Below are 19,912 nucleotides of genomic sequence, written 5' to 3' on the forward strand. Positions count from 1 at the left end.
TATAAAATGAATGCGTGCTTATGAAACATTTGTACAAGGCGATTCTCCACTCCTGTCTCATGATCCAGTCAGGAGACCATCCTGCCTTGTCATTCTGATGGAGCATTCTGTCTTCATGAACTGATCAATTGTTCTGTCAGAACAATACTCTGTTTGTAACCATGCGTCATGTTCTGTTAATAAACGCTCTGCAGAGGAGGTCCAGTGGGAGACAGTATGTTTGAGTCTGGGGTTCAACTGTCTCCCCTTCCTGCGGAAATTGTATCGATAAGTCTGTATTTCAGTTCTTCTTAAAAAAATGAACCCGAAAAACTCAGTAGGCTATAATATAAGCCTGAGTTGCAGCATATGACCTGATGCTGCAAAGGTCACTGTGGTAAGTTTCCAACTTATGGTTTCTTTGGCATTGCAGAGGTCAGATGTTTAAGTGTTTAGGTATGAGTCAGCCATTATGCTTTCAGGGTGGAGGGATAAACACCTTTCCATCCACTGACTACACCTTGAAGATCCTGTTTACGTACACCACTAACAGTAGGATAAATACAGAATATGGAGACTAAAGGAAAATGAAAAGCTTGGCAATATTGAGAACATCAGGACTCTAGAAGGCACTATAACTCAAAAAACTATATTAAAACTCCTGAAAAATGTACAGTTCTTTCCCTTTTTTTTGTTTGTATTTTGTTGTTTTTGATTTGTTATTTCAGGGATAACAGACTCTGCTGCTTAGTTAGACCTTTGGGCTCAGATGGTTTAGGCCGTAACTTATTATTAAATAATAAAGTCACAGTAGTTGGAGCCGTGGCAGCCTTTAATGCCTGGATTGTGTTTTCTAATTCTGGAACAAAAGATTGATGAGAATAAAAATTGAAAATGCTGATTTAAAACGGGTAAATATACCAAGTCCAAACAGTCAACAAGTGACATTTTATAGAGGAGCTTCTTACATATAAAGAAGAAAATTGATCAGATAAATTCAATTGTGTAAAACATGGTTATTAAAATCTTCATAGATCATTTGATGTGTTTTTATTTCCGGTTTCATTTCCTTTCACTTTCAGAACTTCTCCTTTCAGCAGAGCTGCAGCGGTTTTCTCTGCATCTCTGCAGAGAATCAGAGACCGAAGTCAAAGCAAGATGATCCTGCTGCTCGCTCTGCTTTGCTCCATCTGGGGAGAACCTTCTCTGGCTCTGGAGGAGGACAGAGCTTTCAGTTTTGAAGGGGACCTCCAGCAGCTCTCAGTGAGCCATGACTCTGTTTACATCTCTACAGAGGAGAAGCTTTACCAGCTGAGCCACGACCTGATTCTGATCCACAGCCTGAGCCTAAGAGGGATCCTAAAGAACCCGCGTCAACGGAACAGAGAGGAGTTTCATCGGGTCTCAATAAATGATGCCTGGAATGCAACTTTCAACATAAACATTTTATTACCTTTTGTGAACAATGGGACATTGATCGTCTGCGGTGCGACAGACAAAGGCTGTGGTTACTGTGAGGTTCTGGACCTGAGGGACATCTCTAAGCTGGTGTACAGAGAGCACATCCTGGTGGGACCTTGGAGGAAAAGCAGAGGTTCTGTCAGCTTTCTGGTGGACGTGAAGAAGGATTCAGTTCAGACTGAGACATACATCCTGACCGCCATCCAGAAACAGTCCGTCTGATTTGGCTTCAGGCTGAAACCAGTAAAGCTCAGACTCTAAAGTCTCTTGGTGGAGCGACTCTCAGTAGCTCTGATGGAGGTGAAGGCAGCAGACTGCTGGCCTCCTCGCTCATCCCAGGAGGACAGCAGGTCCTTTGGAGCGGAGTGTTCAGTTTGGATGAAGGAGAGACCAACACTGAGCTGCTGCTGTTTGACATCAGTCCTGATCAGAGCAGGACAACAGACACCGATCCAGACTTCTATTACTCATCAAACAAGCCGGTAGGTTGCTGGATTTAACTAATGTTTGTATTCAGTCCTCAATGACTGAAAATACAGCAGTCATTTATAGTTTCTGCAAATAGATCATTTGAAATCATATTTAAGAGGCAGTTTTGATGCTTTATGCCTATAAAAGTCTCGCATGACTTCTTGGATCACCCTTTTTAATTGTATCTAAACTTTATTGTGTTCAGTTTTCACCATCGCTGCAACAGTTTTCAAACCCAGCATTCTACAACGTTAAAACAATCTTCTCTGTTTCTCAGTCAGAACCTGTGGCCCTGAAACCAAAGGCAAAGCTTTTTAGGAAGAACCACATGAGCTCAGTCTGAACGGCTGGATGGTTTTCTTCATTGGAACGACAGACGGACAGCTCATCAAGGTGTGTAGAAAAGCAAAATATGAGGAAATAAATAATTCCATCACATTACAACATCAAAGTGAAATGTAAAACTGATGAATTACTTTGACTCTATTAGTTAAAGGAGAAAATGTGGTGTCTTTTACATGGAATGTTATCAATCTCCTTGTTAGAACAGAAACACTTTATAGGATAAATGAAATTACACAGCGGGTGTAGTTAGTTTTCATTTTATTTATTTATTTTTTCTAGCGAAAAACAGTTTCTTTGCTAACATTTTGCTTTTATCTGACCAAAGTCCCATTTTCACACTGCAAAAACTGATGTAAAGATAAGTCAAAACATCTTACAACAAGTTTATTTACCCTTTTCTTTCTTTATTTAAGATTTATTTTTATTTTAGAAGTAAGATTAGTAAGGCCAAAGCTGACAGGGGAAGAGACAGAAAAAAGAAAGAGAAGACAAAAAATTTCCTCTGGTCACTGTGGGCAAACCCGAGAGAGAACCTGTAGAAGCTCCTGCAAACAGACACTAAGAAGAGTCACAAGCAACCAAACAAAAACAAGCAGCAAAAACATATTTGGACAAACCTAAGAGAGAATCTGTAGAAGCTCCTGCAAACAGACATGCATAGGGGACGCCGCCACCGGCCCTGCTCCAGCAATCTGGAGGGGGCAGAGAGGACCTCAGACCCAGTCCACCAGCTGCCACAGAGACCAGGAAGACCACGGAGACAACTGGGCCCCCACCCAGACAGTGACAAAGGAAGCCCCCCAACAGAGCCACCCAAGATCATAGGGCTGTGGCCCCCTCAAGAGCTATGAGCAACAGCACTCCGTCCCCCCAGTCCCTCAGACATGGGACAAGGACCGAAGCCCGAGCTGCATAGCTGCATAGGTCCACCCGGTAGCTGCATAGAAGAATTTGGCATAGCTAACCCAACCCTGTATTTGGTCTTTTGAAGAGTTTTTAAACTGATACATGGAGGTTTGTCTTTCCACAAGAAGCATGCATGAATCTAGTGACTTAAAACCAAGTAGCAGGTGGTTTTATGGGGAGCATTGACAAGAAGTAATTGATTTTGGTAAGGTAGCATCATTCTTATGGTAGCAACTCTACCCATGAGTGAGATGGGTGATGATTTCCAACGTATGAGGTCATCCTCTCATTTTGAGAGGTGTATAATTTAGTGCTGTTAGCTCTGAGAGCCTAGAGGAAATGTGTATGCCCTATCTAATATTACCTGACTGCAAAGTGATACCTGGTATATTCTTGTTAGGTTTAAACACCAAACATTTTATTCAGTAACCTGTACAAAGAAAGACACAGAGAATTTAGTATGATTTACTTGCAAGGAGAGTGATCAGAGACTGTTCAGTTACAATTCTCCAAACCACTCTGAAACAGTCTCCGCTTCTACCAAGCCTTTATTAAGGAACGCCCTGGCTACAATGTGGTTCCGACTGCTAAAAGGGAGGAGGGGGTGAAACCCAGTCGGAACCAGAAGTCTGCATAACATCATACAGTATCATAAGATAAGGAGAGCTTTCACTCCTTTCTCCGGTGTTAGTGCGTGCAGTTCCCCGTGTTCTTTTCCTTGAACCGGCTGACCTTCAGCAGCCAGCTCTCACAATCTGCACTCCGTCTGCACAGACTTAAAACATTAGTACAGAACAAGCAAGTAAAATATTTCAACACTCTTTATGATATAAGTAAAATAAGGATAACAAAATGTGTGAGTATAATAATATGATCACAGTGTGTAAGCATAATAATATGATTAAAGTAGAATAACTCATGTGTGATTAATCCAACATTTCCCCCCTGTTTATTCACTTTAAGCTATTTATTTTATCATTCAGTAGTTACTTCTTTTCAGATTTTCAACTATGAAATCATGTTTTAGCTGTAAAGGGTACACTCAGAGGTACTTTAAACTGGTGGGTTACTGTTAATGTCATTGGAATTAGGATAAAAGTCAGGAAAATGCAAAGAGATTTCATCCTCTTCGCTGTCTTCATCATCAGATGGGTATTTTTCAGTGGGCATGAGGGCATACATTTCTGCTTTCATGGGTTGTATTGCTGTGGTAATTAGTCTATTTAGCAGCGCTCTAATACATGGAATACAACAACATCCACATAAGGTCAAGATGGCGGCAAATACAGCTATAGACATTAAAATAGAAAGCACCAATTGTTTGTATTTAACAAAAATGTCTCCAAATCCATCCCACATTTTTGTGTCAACTCCAGAATGGTCTTTCATTTTGCTGTTAAGAGAGCGAAGGCCTTCAAGGGCTTTTGTGAGGCTGCCATCAGCAGCGGTGTTGTTGGGAATAAAGGTGCAACACTGATCTCCAAAAATGGAGCACACACCACCTTTTTCAGCTAACAACATGTCAACAGCAATACGGTTCTGGAAAGCTATCAGAGAGGTAGCTGACAATTGTTCATGGACAGCGGAGAAGCCTTGTTCTGTTTTATTTCCCAGCCTCTGGACGTTATAATGGATGTAGTTGATTCTGTCTACATTTTTATTTAGAGTACACCACCAGCATAAGAAAGATTCAAATCCTGCAGAAACTTGATTGGCTAGTTTATACTCATCAGGAACACCTCTGGGTACACCAATGCTATCAATATAAGTAGGGTCATCTCCACTCCATGCATTTTCAGATGCCCTCCTCCTTCTAGTATGCTCTGTGTGAGGTAAAATGCTGTTTGCAGTCGTCAACAATTCATCCGTTGTGAGTGATGTAACAGAAACAGGTAAAATCAAGGTGACAGCAGCACATAATCCAGTGGTGTTACATGGAAGTCTGTCAAACAATTTGTCATCTCCACACCACCACCAGATGTCGCTGCGGGATTGAGGTTAAAAAGGTGGATACCAGTAAAATGCTTGCACATTGTGTTTCATTTAGTGTGCCTAGTTTCGGGCCCGCTCCGGTCCTGTTTACACAGGTGAAATTTGCCACAGCTACTTTTTTCAAAAAGATTGGTTTCTTTTTCCCAGTTGTGGTCAGGGGATAGATGTTATCCCAATAGGTGCAATTTATCAGATGGGACTGTATAATTCATTATATTTAGAAGACATTGAGGAGTTATGGTGGCAGGAACCACACGTAACAGCGGTCTAGCTCCCATACACACAAGACAATCATTAGACACTGTTTTAGCTGCTTGTTCTGCCATTAAAAGCCAGTTGTTTGTTTGCCCAGAGATTCCAGTGATGACTTGAAACAATTCATCTGTTTTAAGCGGACCATTAATATTTTGAATTTTTATCTGTTCACCTTGGGCAGAAGTAAGAATCCCTTGTATCTCATCTCCTTCTTGTGTAATATTTACGGGGCACAAATACAAAGGCCAACATGGATCGGTTCCACTAGACCGTGCACATAGAAATGAGGAAGAACAGCCTTCCTTCTCAAGGGGTTCTGCTGTGGAGTTTATTGTCATAGTGAAAACTTTGGAGGCATGGTTAACAGTGAACCCTGATATTCTACTCATCAGTTTCTTAGCTAAAGGTGTCCATCCATACGATCCCTTTTTCCACTGTCCAGTGGTTCTAAATACGTCTCCCCAACCGTTATGAGTTCTTTGAACTACGCGAGGAAATAGGTAGAAATCATAACCGTGCCAATTTCCCGGGTCATGTTTAAATCTTTGCGAGAATGTTTGAAAAGGAATAGTCACCAAACTGATTACTGTAGTAGAGTTATAGCAGAGATAGACGTCCCTTTTACAAATAACTGGATCATGGGGGCAACAAGAATCCTTGCCCTGAGTTAGAGCTAAAGACAAAACTAATATGAATAATCGCAACATCATCTAGGTTCAAACTTCAAAAAGTGTTCTATGGATAATCTTTTTACACAATGGTCTACTTCCTATGACCTCTCGGCAGAGTTTTTGAATCTTCACCAGTTTGAGATGGTTGTATGCTAAAAAATACAACCCCCTTTGTACGATGGACTTCCTCTGAAGGTCGGTGAAGGAGACCAAATGTGTATTCTATAACAGGTACCACAGTAGAATTACTAGAGTGCTAAGCAGTATGGTAAGGTTCCAGAGAATAATTAAGAAGGTGATTTTACTTATTACTCATCTGATCTAACTATCACTTTCTTGCAATCCATTTAGAAAACAAATCTATTATAACCAAACAGAATTGAAAGGATAAATAGGTTTAGGGAAAGCATCTTTTTTAGGTCTTAAATTTCCTTGAAGATTATGTTTAGCACATATTAGACATGCTTTACAAAAGTTTTTTTTTTTTTTATTATTTATCCAATTAAGTTTTTTATAGTCTTTATCAGGACCTGGAGAGTCTTTGTACCACATGGTAATATGTAGGTCATTCGGGTCCATGGACTGCTGTACAATTCGAACAGACTGTCTTCCCTCCTGAAGCAGCGCTTCTCCGATGTTTAAAGGAGGTTTGTTGGGAAAGTCCAGAGTGTAATGGTAATGTGGGATGCCCAGCCTCTATCTAAGCAAAGCATGGCTAGAGCATCCCTGCCTAAGAGGTTAACTGGACATTCAGGTAAAGTCAGTACAGACAGCCGGCAGGAGAGTCCTTCAGGGTCTCTCAACCACACAAGCTGGATCTCCTGCACAGCCTTTAAATGACCTTGAGCTGATCGGACTATGACAGTCTCAGGTCCTTGGCCAGCACCTGGAATATGTTGTTTAACAGTTGTTCTGCATGCACCACTGTCACACAGGAAAACTGTTGGGGTGCTATTCACATGTATTGTTAATACAACTAATCCTTATTTGTGCATATTAATTATGTTTTTGATAAAAATGCTTTTGCTAAAATGCCATCAGAAGGCTGATAAATAGAGAGGAAAAAGGAACAAGAAGAGAGGGACTAAACCTAGAACAAATAATGAATGTCTATTTTATTAACATTTCTCTATCTGTAGAATGGGACTGTTTTATAGGTTTTCTTGTCAGGGGGCCCCCTGCCCATCCATGCCCAGGGCCCCAAATTTCCTAAATCCGCCCCTGCCTATAGACCATCATGACAGGAAAAAATTGATTTTCAGCTGGCCCCTGACCCGCCAAAGGATTTGGCAGCTCAATTAAAGGAAACACTCAATTTCAGGTTTGGGTTCAGGGGCTGGCAGTGGGGAGATTAAGCCTCCCCCCATATCTTTTGACCAAGCCCCCACAGGTCCCCCAGAACGGGTAACCCTTGTGGAGGTGCTGGGCATAGGAGAATAAGCTGGTGGATTCTCAACTTTAGGAGCTGGCAAGACTGGGGCAGAAGCAGCAGCAGCACCAAGTTCATTTGGGTCTTGCTGTAAAGCTGCTTGTGCAGCTGCTTGTGCTTGCTGTAATAATGCTGAATATGGACCTACAGTTAAATCATCTTTACGATGGGTATGTGCAAGGGTATGGGTTCTTTTATTGTGGTTCTGCAGGCTTCTGTATCACACAAAATTTAACAGGAGTGCCCTGGACCATCAGAACTTTTTCTGGTCTATATTTTTCTTTTAAAAAACAAATCTTCTAGGTTTAAGACATCCATATTTTCACCCTCTATCTCTCTAATAGAAAATGGTTGCTCATCTAGTCATGCTGAGCTTCCTGCATTTTGTGGGTTTTTCGACAATCTCTAGCCATGTGGCCTCCTTTCCCACATGACCAACACGCTCTGGAATTATCAGTTGAGCGTGATCCAAAACCTCTTCCCCTTCCACGGCCTCGGCCTCTGCCTCGGCCCCTACCTCTGGACTGCTGATAAAACACAGTGTCCTCTTCCTCCTGATAAAACACAGTGGATTCTTTATTGTGATTCTTTTTACTTTTTATGACTTTCTCTGCATGCAGGGCGTGATTTATATACTTTTGGAGTGTTGCACCACTCATCTCTATGTGGTGACGATTTACCCATTCTTGAATTACACATTCTTCCACATCCTTCTTTGGAGAGGGAATTCCTTCTACTGCTTTTCTTTGTCTCTCCTCTCTCTCTCTTAACTCTACGCTTTCCCTCTTCTCTCTGTCCTGCTAATTTCATCCAGACCATGGTTTGCATGTAACCTTCTTTTGCCATCAAAGTGTCTTTATTTTTGCTTTTTGTTTTTATTTTTTGTTGCAATTCTTTAATGTTTGTGGTGCTCAATTTGCCATTAAAACCGTAGTTTTTTATCCAGTAACACAACGGCTCTACCGCCGATGGGTCATCATTTTCAACTGCTTTCCAATCTTTGCACTGGAGTTTCTCTAATAACTTCTGTTTTTCTTTACTTTGCCCTTTTTCCCATTTTGAACTAAATTTGGGCCCAGTGGGTTTTCAACACCTGGTGTGTTCTAAACACTGGGGCTTCAGACAAGATGGTGATCAACTACTTTTTGTGGTAAAACTCACTTCAACCTTTACAGGTGGAGTTTTCTTGTCTACAAACATCCACAAAAGCTCACCATTTAACCCTTGTCTTTTTGGTATGAAATACAGATATCTAGTGATATCTATATTTCCTTTCACACACACACTCACATACACACTGCGCAGTTAACTTTTACTTTATTTTTAACACAGAGGACGCCGCCATCCTACGCAGAATTTAACTAGTTTACCACTCGGGGAGCCTGCCCTTACAAACTAGGGGAGCCTGCCCTCCCGCGGACTTTAACTGTTTTAAAATTTCTATTTTACCTGATAGTCTAGAATTGTCAGGGTTTTAGTACAAAAGGGAATCTCGTTATCCCACACTGAGAGGACTTCGCTGTCCTTCACTTCTATCTTTTTTTTTTTTTTTTATATATATATTATTATATTTTTATAAATTTTTTATATTTTTATATATTTTTCTTCCAATAATTCACTCACTCCTTATTAAAAGAAAAACTACTCACAATTCTCTGCGTCCTCGAAAAACCGTCGGACCCCAGCTTGTAAGGGAGAGACCAGTCCCGTAAAGGGTCTGTTAGCTGCGGCCGCAGGCTTATCTGGATCTCACTCACCTGCTGGGGGTCGTCGGGTATCTTGCAATCCGGCTCGAAGGACCAATTAATGTTAGGTTTAAACACCAAACATTTTATTCAGTAACCTGTACAAAGAAAGACACAGAGAATTTAGTATGATTTACTTGCAAGGAGAGTGATCAGAGACTGTTCAGTTACAATTCTCCAAAACACTCTGAAACAGTCTCCGCTTCTACCAAGCCTTTATTAAGGAACGCCCTGGCTACAATGTGGTTCCGACTGCTAAAAGGGAGGAGGGGGTGAAACCCAGTCGGAACCAGAAGTCTGCATAACATCATACAGTATCATAAGATAAGGAGAGCTTTCACTCCTTTCTCCGGTGTTAGTGCGTGCAGTTCCCCGTGTTCTTTTCCTTGAACCGGCTGACCTTCAGCAGCCAGCTCTCACAATCTGCACTCCGTCTGCACAGACTTAAAACATTAGTACAGAGCAAGCAAGTAAAATATTTCAACACTCTTTATGATATAAGTAAAATAAGGATAACAAAATGTGTGAGTATAATAATATGATCACAGTGTGTAAGCATAATAATATGATTAAAGTAGAATAACTCATGTGGAATTAATCCAACAATTCTGGAAGCTACAGTTAATAGACAGAGCTGTGGACTTAGACCAGTTCACAGAATAGTCAGAAAGTGTTAAGAACTGATTTATATATACGACTGACAGATGCCTGTGAATGTGGAGGAAGAGTAATACATCATTTGCATAAAGACTGATTTTATGCTCTGTACATTGGGGCAGCCCTGCCTGGTCGCTCTCTGTAGACTAAAGCTTGGAAAAGTTTAATGATTATTCTTAACACATGCATTTGGGGAACTATATAGTATCCTTATCCAGTCATTGAAGTTTGATCTGAACCCAAATTTGTTTAGGGTTGCAAACAGGAATTTCCTGTTAACTCGATCAAATGCTTTTTCGACAATATTATAGTTTCCACTAGTGTTGTGCTGATGCCATTTTTTGGCTCCGATCGGATACCCAATACCTGGCTGTATAATATTGGCCAATACTGATACCATCTGTTTGAAATTGATGTGTGTGTATATCTGAAGACCTGCATCCTACTTGGATGTAAAATAATTGCCATCATGTTTTGTCAAGCTGCTGCCTTCCTTTGTGAAGCAGGAAAAAGACTAAAACAAAGTGAATCCAGTAGAACTTTTTATTGCCTACCTGGAATGGGTGACAAAAGTTGAAGAAACTTTTGGCTCTCAAAATGGCGTTGGTGCCCTATTTGTTGGTACTCACCGATACCTCCATTTTGGCGCTGGATCAGGGCCCTGCCAGATACTGGTATCGGTATCGGTGCAACACTAGTTTCAACCCTGTTGATGGTGGAAAAATTCATAAGATTAATTAACCTGCTCATATTTGTGGATGAGTGTCTTTCTTTAATAGAACCTGTTTGGTTCAGATGTATTATAGAGGGAGTAATTTTTCCCATATAGTTGTTTCTCGGTTTTTAAAAATGGCACGCCTCAATGGCACAGAATCGAGAAGAACGACCACACAAACAACTGTAAAGGCATACCAAGGACCAATCATAGCTGCTTTTTGTCTGCGCACTTCCGCTTGAGGTCTGCGCGGGTTTGCGACCATCTGACGTGTACTCAGGATTATTTTGAGGTGTGTGACAAAGGTTGCAGAACCTCTGCGTGAGGGCCGTGGTCATGCACAGAGGCAGATTTGACGGTAGCAGAGGATATGCATCAGAGGCATAAATTGGCCTTAACTCCACAAAACCCTACTATGGTCAGAGCATCGGCTGCAGACAGATGAGTCTCCTGTAGTAAAGAGATGTCTGCCTGCAAAAGCTTTAATTAATAAGCTATTTTTAATCTCTTCTCTTTGGACTCAGCTCCATGCACATTCCAAGAGACAAACCTTAATGTGGACATGCTCCTAATCATTCAATGAGTGGTGTTCTGAAAAATAGAAAACTGCGTCCTTTTGCGTGCGCAGTACTGATGCTTGTGTCTGCAGCCACCATCTGTGTGTGAGTCATTAGCGGAGTGTTCCTGTGGGTGTAGTTAGGCAATGCAGGTAAGCAGACACTGGAAATAACCTTGATCAGCTTGTGGCCTGTACAGTTTCATCTGCTAAAACAGACATTATAGTCAACCCTTTCAAGCATTACCATAGCATAATACCACCACCCCCATGCTTTTTTGGCCTCATGTAGCATTTTTATTTCTTTCTTTCATCTGACCAAAGGACATTCTTCACTTGTCGGTTGTTTTCTCTGCAAACTGAGCTCCTTGTGGTCTACTTTCAACAATAACTTTGTTATTGACATTTATTTGCACTTTATTTCAAAAGAAATTCCATTGTTCTACTGTTTTATGACTTTTTTCATTTTCCATTACATCATCTATTTTTATTGTTTTATGTCTATAAACATCGAGGATTGAGATCTCAGTGATTATAATGAAGGTTTGCTTAATTTTAGTTTACAGTTTGAAGTGTCTAATCTCCCATTGTGGTTGAACTGTGTAGATTGCAGTTGTGTTGATTCTTTATCAGTGATGAAGATGTGGGACATACATGGAATGCGTTAGCAGTTGTCTCCTGGTTACATGTCCAAAAGTCTGCGTCCGTCCGTCCGTCCGTCCGTCCGTCCGTCCATCCATCCATCCATCCATCCATCAATTTCTTAACTACGGTAAATGCTGTAACTGTCACCTACATTATTTTGTTGTTGTTAGCTTGCAGTAGACAGGAACTATCAGCCCGCCTGTCCAAAGATCCTCTACAGAACCAGTGGAGACAACAGAGTGTTTCCTAAAATCCATCTGGATCCCGTGGATCAGAAACATGTGTATGTGGCGTTCAAAAACCAGGTAGATTGGAGTTTTTCATGGGACGTTTCTCTGTGTTGAATGTTAAGGTGTGTCTGAAACATGGTGCTCTGTTCCAGGTGAAGCATGTTCCGGTGTCAAACTGCGGCGCTCACCAACATGTGAAGGACTGTCTTTCTGCTCAGGATCCATTCTGTGTCTGGTGTTTGACTGAAGGAAGGTCAGAGAAACGTCACCTGCTGCTGAATCCTTCAGACAGATCTGAACTTGGTGATGACACTTTAAAAATTTTTCAGATGTAAATTTGAAGGAGACTGCAAAGATGGAGAGTGGTTTTCCATCCCTGATGAATCCAAGCAGAAGATAGTTTCTCACATAGTTATGCAGGACTCCACAGGAGAGGTGGGCTATAAATACATTACTAACTGTGTTCAGATGGAACCGCCAGTTATTCGTCTACTTTATTTCTTCTTCTCTCAGATCAAACTAAGCATTCAGACACATCTGACCCTGAAGCAGGTGGTTCAGTATAACTTTGCCTGTCAGTTCTCTACATCTTCCACCAAACTTTGTAAAGAAACTGGACCACAACCACAGTACCCACAATGCACCTGCATTCTAAAGGACTCTCTTCCAACTGATGGTCATGACGGTCAGGCAGTCTTTTAATGTTTTGTTCTAGATACTGAGAGTCTTATTAAAATGCCTTATTTTTTTGGATTTACAGATCTTCATGTCGATATAAACATCAGACTTGGAGGAACAATCCTGGCAGACCAAATAAAGATATCCAACTGTTCAAATATCACTGGGGAAGCAAGTTTTCACCTGTAAGTTTCTTTATGTATTAAGAAACTAATTTAAGTAGGAAGTTAAACGTTTCTGTAGAAATCTACATAATATTATACCTGCAAAGCTATGGTAAGACGAGCTAAAGACTAGATGTCTACCAAAGAGATGTCTTAGAACAGCTGCTGTATTAATGTTTAATACTGTGCATAGACCTGGATAATATAGACATTATTAATCAGAGTTTGATGATTATCTTTGGTGATCAGTGTTCATAGCATCAGTACTGTAAAGCATCGTTTCAATCCAATGTTTTTAGGCCTTTATACTCTATCTTCCAGTGTTGTTGTCTGTCAGTCTGGCGGACCAGACTTTCTAGGCCAGACTTAGCTTAGACAATGTTAGAGCTAACAGAGAATCATAGGAGCATTTGGTTTTAGAAAGGAAACAGGAAATATGGGATAATTATTTGGAGTAAAAATTAGCACCGGGAGATGATTTGCAAGGAAGAAAAAGTTTTATTCCGCTTTGCAGAGGAGAACGACAGAGAACAGCTAAAGATAGCTCCCTGTGTGATTCTGACTAGGTCCTGCCCCACCTTTGCATTATAAAGACTCCTGACACACAAACATTGAGTCTTTCCAAGAGAAACACTTGATCAAAAGACATAAATATATGTTCAGATAAACATTTCAGACAGCTGTTTTTCGTTCACACCAGAGACAGGACGTGAGGATCTTAAACACAATAAGGACCTGTTTATCTATGTTTCCCACTTATCTAACCTAGGGAGGAAACTCCTTTTCAAACCTACTTCCTTTCCCTACATCTCAGCATAAAGAATGGAACAATAGCTTCTCACTAATCACCATTATTTAGCAAGAAAAACCGGCACACTTTAATATTTAACCTTACTAACATTCAAGAAAAAAACATAAATCACAATTACATCTGATATAATCCCACAATCAAACTATTTGATTTAACTCCAGTATTTCCCTAAAAAAAGATGTTAGAGCTGGTATTTAAATCTGACAATGACTGGTTGGTAAATTAATCTGCTTTCTGCTGCACCTAAAAAGAAACAGTCTGAGAAGCTTCATTCTTCACTCAATGAACTGGATTAGTGCGTCTTACAATATAATCACTGACTGAGTGTTAGAACCTTGGTATTTCAAAAATAATGTATCATAATGTTTTACTTCTGTGACTGTTTTCTCTTCAGGTGTCAGCGATGTATCAGAGCCGGCTGTGGATGGAGACAGAACCGCTGCTCCTGGGGCAGTGATCCAATCCAGAAGGTATTGATGAACAATTTATTAATGCTTGGTTAAAATAAACATAGAGTCCCATTTTGTATGTTTTGTATGTTAAATAAACCTTTTTTTCCTACTTTTTAAGTCTTGAATTTATTAAACTGGACTAATAACAGCCTCACAGGACATTTTTTCACCTCTTTCTTCCTGAAGGAAAGCATTTGTGAAAACATGGAGTTTGGGAAAGACTTTTTTGTGAGTTCTAATTTTTGCTGATCTATGTGCTCACTTTATAAACTTTGAATATTAGTCATATATAATGAGTAACAGCTGTATTTTCTGTGTTCCCCTTAGAAACCAGAGATCTCCTCCATTTCTCCCAGCGTTGTGTCTTTCTATGGCAGAAATCATGCTGTGCTGTCAGGTCATAACCTCAGAGATGTGACCAGAGTCAGGATTCAGGACAACATGGGCTGTGATACAAAGGAGTGGTCGTTCTGTACTTTACTGCTGCCAAAATGACGTTGTTCTTCCGCTGTGTTGTTTGGTTTTTGCAAAAGCACCTGCTATACCTGGGGTAACCAATTAAAAATCAGCGGGGTCCGAATAAAGAAAAGCAACAACCATTAACAACATTTTTATTTATAATCTGTTACAGAATTTACTTCAGGAGAAGCAGTTAGACACTGTCATCAGACAAGATGTGGTAATTTATAAATGTTTTCAATCAGGTTGGGTCCGAAATAACCAGCAGGTGGGTCCGGATCTGGACGGATGTCCGCTAATCCGTGACCTCTGATCTAGAAACTATCAATAACATGAGATGAAATGCAGCTCCAGATGAACTGAGCGTTTGGTGATGTCATCAGTATGCTTATGTTCCAGTTGACCCATATTTATGCCGCGTTCTCCCAGAGTCCAGACTTTCCTGTGTTCTTGTCAAGAACATACTTGGCGAGAACATGAGTCCGTACTCGCGTTCTTGTGCATTGAGAAACCGCCCATGGTTACTTTCCTGATTTCTGTCAGACTGGTGACATCATCAACGCTAACCCAACTCAATGGTGTCACCAGATATGCAGCTACCAGCGAAGGGTTAGAGCAAGCTTTTTTTGCCAATGGGAAGGGAGCCAAATACTGATTGTTAGCGGGCCGACCCATGTTTGAAAAACATGCGCTAATGTGTTATTTTCTTTGAGACAGAGGCTGAAGTCTAGCAAGAGCATTTTTGCTATTGTTTTTGGAGACTCTTGGGTTGAACTCGCTTTGACAGCCAAAGCTGGGCTTACTGGTGTTTGATTTGATTGTCCTCCACTTGTAGACTATCTGTTGTGCGGGAAAGGTCTTCTATTTCCTTTTAAGACCCATGATTAGATATGCAAGAAAAACACAAGCTGAAGTAACGTCTCCTATTTCAGAGACATATGATGTACTTTGGTCAGTTTTATGGCTGTGTTTCAATGTTGGCTCTCATCCATGTTTATGGTTTTAACAGTTTTTCTCTCTCTGGTTCCCTGTGCTTTCTCCTCAGATCTCCTGTGTTGAGCAACAGTGGGTCAAGTCTGATGTTCCACATTCCCAGTACAGAAAAGAAAGGCATGTTCAAAGTCTGTGTCCTACTACCGGATGGAAGCTGCCATGGCCATCTTACAATAACGTATCAGTCATCACCAGTCTGCAGAGATATTGTACCACCAAGCACCTGGGCGAGGTATTTAAATTTTCAAAACAAAATATTTACCTTCACCAATTCCAGAAGCAGTAGAACACTATGCACTGACATGTTGTCAGATGTGAACATAATTTATTTACAGTTGCATAAATCTAAACTTTTACCTATTAAAATGTTAACACACTAATCTTATATTGGACCAACTTAACTTGTAAACCAGAAGTAACTCAACCGTCACAAAGCTAGTCTTTATCAGAGCATTTATTGAAATGGTTTGACCTTTACCCCTGGTTTAAGGGGGAACTGAGATGTGTTAGATTTTTTATGTAATAGAACGTTTAGCTGCTTCCAAGTCAAAATATGGATTCATAGTTTTTCTCTGTATGTAGAGAAGGCTGCACACTTGCTCTCCACAGCATTATTAGATGTTTCTGTCCCTCCCTCCGTCTTACAAAAAGCTGTTCCTCATGTTGTGGTTTGTCACATCTCTGCAAATGAAGCTTCTCTTTTTGCTTTAATGTTTAGATCTTTGACTGAGTTATCATCTTGGAGGAATAAAAGCATTGTCAACATTTATAAAGATCAGCTGCTTTGAGCTTTTCTGTACACATATTGCAAGCTATTCAACCCTGCACCTTGATCTACTGAATGAGCGCTACTGGCTTTATTTATTCAGGGGTTTTTTAATCATAGTTTTTCCACCTTTTTTAAAGGTATTTTGAAGGAATTTTGCAATATCTTTCAAAAGAACCGCCCTATCCACTTATAAAAAATGCGCTTGTGAGAGCATGCATGATCCCATTTCTCCTCATGCACATTTAAAAGTTGCTGTTCTCATTGCTCATAGAATCTTACTGTGTCCAAACGTTCGCCCTAAATCCCTCCATAACTATTAGAGGTGGGGACTATATAGTGAACTTTATAGTGAACTCATTTAACTGACCGTTCAGACCACTGCTTTTTGCTCCCCGTTGGTCATGTAACTCCTCCTCCACCGCGGGGTGCCTGCGGCATCTTTGTTATTAGTTATGCGACAGCGGGCCACTGTGACAGCAAATCCCATAATGCTTTGCATGGAGAGCTCTCCGCACAAAGCATTGTTGTTTTGCGAAATGGAAAGCAGCATTAATCTGACTAAGGCATGGTGGTGTTAACCTTAAACATGCTTGAATAAAACTTTAATGCTATCAAAACTAATCTACTTAGAGGAGTTTTGATTTTTTTTTTCTCTGATGATATTAAAAATAGCTACTTCAATATCATAAATGTTTGACTGTTGTGTGCCTCAACCAGTTTCTGGGTTTTGATTGCAGTTACTTGTTCACACAAGGGTAAATTGGTTCTGGTATTTTGTCCATTAATTGATTTAATCTTTGATGTTACTAGCTATACCAAAAAATTCTAAAACACATTTCCAAGCTGGTAAAGATATTTTCACAGCAGTATATAAGTAAATAAAAGTGTTTGGTGGGTAACATTATATTCAGTACTAAAATACCTAGAATGAGAAGTTAGGAAAAGTCCCTCTTTCCTCTGCTCTCACTGTCTATTTGTGTTCTACAGTGGGAAGAGGAAGCTCACCCTTATTGGGACGAACTTAGACTTGGTGGAGGGGATCACACACAAATACACCCAGCAGAAAGTCATACCTTTAAGGAAAAGCAGCTTTCAGGTAACTACAGATATATGATTAACCAAACAGAAAACATTGTTTCATGAGGAGGCATGTAATCGTTTGTATGAGAGGTTTGCTAATAAAGTGAAGCTCAATGTGTCACAAGAACTGTTCAGATTCTTTAATCCCAAACTGGCGATGTTTTTATTTATGTTTCAGAATCTCATTTATGAAACTCCCTCAGAAACAAATGCTGGGATGTTGCATAGCCCCGTGTTTCTGAAAGTAGCCAATCAGTCATTGAAATGTAAAAAAGAAATAGTTTACTATCCTGACCCAAAGTTCACCAGCTACACAGCTGTGAGGGAAGGCAAGGATATCCGCATCACTATCCAAGTAAGACAATTTATGCCACATATTTTTTCACTTAAACATCTGGATATTAGATTATTAAAGGTGAAACTGCTTTTTGTATTTCAGAAAGAGGCAGATAAGCTGGAGATGAAACCAGAAGAGTTGGAGGTTTGGGTGATTCAAGGTGAAAAGCAACACCAGTGCATCGAAATATCCAAACAAAGCAGCAATGAGACAGAAAGTTTCATCTGTGTGATGGAAGGACTGCAGAACTTTAACCAGATAAAGGTAAATCTAAATTTATGCTTCTCCATATTTGGCATAGTTTAAGATGATAACTGCCAAACCATGACAAAATTAATCTGGAATCAGTCACCTGCTATCTGCCATGTCTAGTTAAAACTTGTTTTTCCTACATGGTGGGGACATTTTTCTGTTAAAATGCTACATTGTAGGGACTTCCTCCAGGTTCCCTGGGGGAAGATTACTGTTTATGGCTCAGGTGTTAGATTCAGGTGGAATGAGGAGAAAATGGCAGACCCAGAAATAAACCCGGTGCAGCAATTAGCATTTAAACAGTTCATTGCTGCAGGTTGGGAAGGATTCACCAGAGTCAGCAACTGGAACTTCTGGAAGGAGATTGGACAGTTGAGGGACCAGACAGAGGGCAATGTTTCCAATGTTGAATTCTGGTTCACTAACCTTCTCAGAGTTTGAGGACAATCTTAGAGTTTCTGAAGAGGTGGGTTGGCGTGCAATGTCACCGATCAATCTCTGACGACTCCTAACCAGGTTAGTTATAAGGATTCCTTCTTAGACAGCTTCTCGTTGGTCCAGGGGAATGCACAGCATCAGATCTGTGACTGCATATTCATATTCTGCATATGATCGGACTTTTCCTTTAGGAAAATTCACTAAAAGCTAAAATTTCATATGAAAAACTTTGATTGTGAAACACATCACTTATAGGCTTTAATGACTTTGTTTTAAAGCTTGTTTAAATAAAAATATCAACGTTAAGAACATTATTTTTGTTGGTATTCTAATAGGAAGTATAGTTAAATCAAACTAGAACCAATAAGTCCCATTTAGAATAAAATCAAATATAATACTTTATGAACTTTCATTGATAAAGGATGACCTGCAGGATTCGATGTGCTCTACTCTAGGTACTGTAAACTATATTAGAACTATAGCATGAAGTACAATTAAAGAAAAATTCATTGAAATTCGGATAATTGGGAGAATTTCAAGTAAAATACTTTACTCAAGTAAAAATCCAAATCATCTCAAAACGTACCTACTGTTTGTTATAAATTACATTTCCGAGATACAAGAGTTTTATTATTTCTTAGTTGTTGTTTTTTTCTCTGATTATAACTCCAGCTTGAAGTCTGTTTAAATGATTCTGTTTATCTTTTAAGATCCAGTATGGAGGCAAAACAATAAACCTGTGGGAGTTGTCTTTTTTACATCGAATCCTTCTGATCATGCGGCTCTTGCTAATACCCTGCATTATTGCTGGTAGGTATCATGAATGAGAATGACTGAAAGACTATAATTCACTACCTGATTCCACAAAATACTAAACTCCTTTTCTCTGCATTATCAACAAGAATGTTAAAGTCATAAATGCAGGGGCAGATTTATGGGGCCCCCAGGAACTTGGGGCCCTTTGTAACTGGCTAGTTTTCCCTACTTGTAAATCTGCCCCTGCATGAATGTCATGTCATATCACACTTCCAGCAGTCAAGTGATAGAAATATTGTGAAGGATATTTTAATTTAATCTGTTATAATACTCAAGATTGTTGTTTTTACTCAGAAAAGGTTTTTCTTTCAGTTCTGGTGAAAATTTGCTGGTGGAATAAGAAACTCACTGCTGAGACAAACCATCTCTGATCACCTGACTGTTTCAAGTAAAATTTCAGTAAAACGAGTATTTTCTGCATTTTTCCAATGATTGGTACTCATGATTTGTACTAATGAAATGTCTGTAGTTCTGTATGTAGAGGAATTCCACGCTGAATTTATCACACCTGCTTCCTACCAAGAAATCCCTTTATATCTTTTTTTTTAAATAAAGGAGAGTTTTCATAGCAGTCTACTTGGCAAAGCAAGAAAATTTGCATTGAGG

The 19,912-nt window shown here is 39.9% G+C and overlaps 1 protein-coding gene across 1 annotated transcript; it reads left to right on the forward strand.

Moving 5' to 3' along the window:
* Positions 1-733: 733 nt before the first annotated feature.
* LOC119771289 (plexin-C1-like) lies at positions 734-19,693 on the forward strand. Its single transcript, XM_038267146.1, has 16 exons — positions 734-1,652; positions 1,727-1,922; positions 11,998-12,132; positions 12,210-12,310; positions 12,387-12,492; positions 12,571-12,733; positions 12,818-12,920; positions 14,105-14,180; positions 14,349-14,390; positions 14,490-14,623; positions 15,667-15,846; positions 17,371-17,479; positions 17,642-17,818; positions 17,903-18,064; positions 19,201-19,300; positions 19,619-19,693. Exons 1-16 carry the CDS (start codon positions 1,138-1,140, stop codon positions 19,675-19,677), a joined length of 2,358 nt encoding a protein of 785 aa, XP_038123074.1. The 5' UTR covers positions 734-1,137; the 3' UTR covers positions 19,678-19,693.
* Positions 19,694-19,912: the final 219 nt, after the last annotated feature.

The sequence above is a fragment of the Cyprinodon tularosa genome, unplaced genomic scaffold, assembly GCF_016077235.1.
Source record: "Cyprinodon tularosa strain WSP-4 unplaced genomic scaffold, ASM1607723v1 ctg663, whole genome shotgun sequence".
Classification (NCBI taxonomy): domain Eukaryota; kingdom Metazoa; phylum Chordata; class Actinopteri; order Cyprinodontiformes; family Cyprinodontidae; genus Cyprinodon; species Cyprinodon tularosa.

What these genes read in the sequence shown, in the direction of transcription:
- LOC119771289 (XM_038267146.1), top strand. Translation starts at nt 1,138, where the DNA reads ATGATCCTGCTGCTCGCTCTGCTTTGCTCCATCTGGGGAGAACCTTCT. An exon ending in ATTACTCATCAAACAAGCCG is followed by an intron (nt 1,923 to 11,997) that starts GTAGGTTGCTGG and finishes TGTTGTTGTTAG; the next exon opens with CTTGCAGTAGACAGGAACTA. An exon ending in GGACTCTCTTCCAACTGATG is followed by an intron (nt 12,734 to 12,817) that starts GTCATGACGGTC and finishes TTGGATTTACAG; the next exon opens with ATCTTCATGTCGATATAAAC.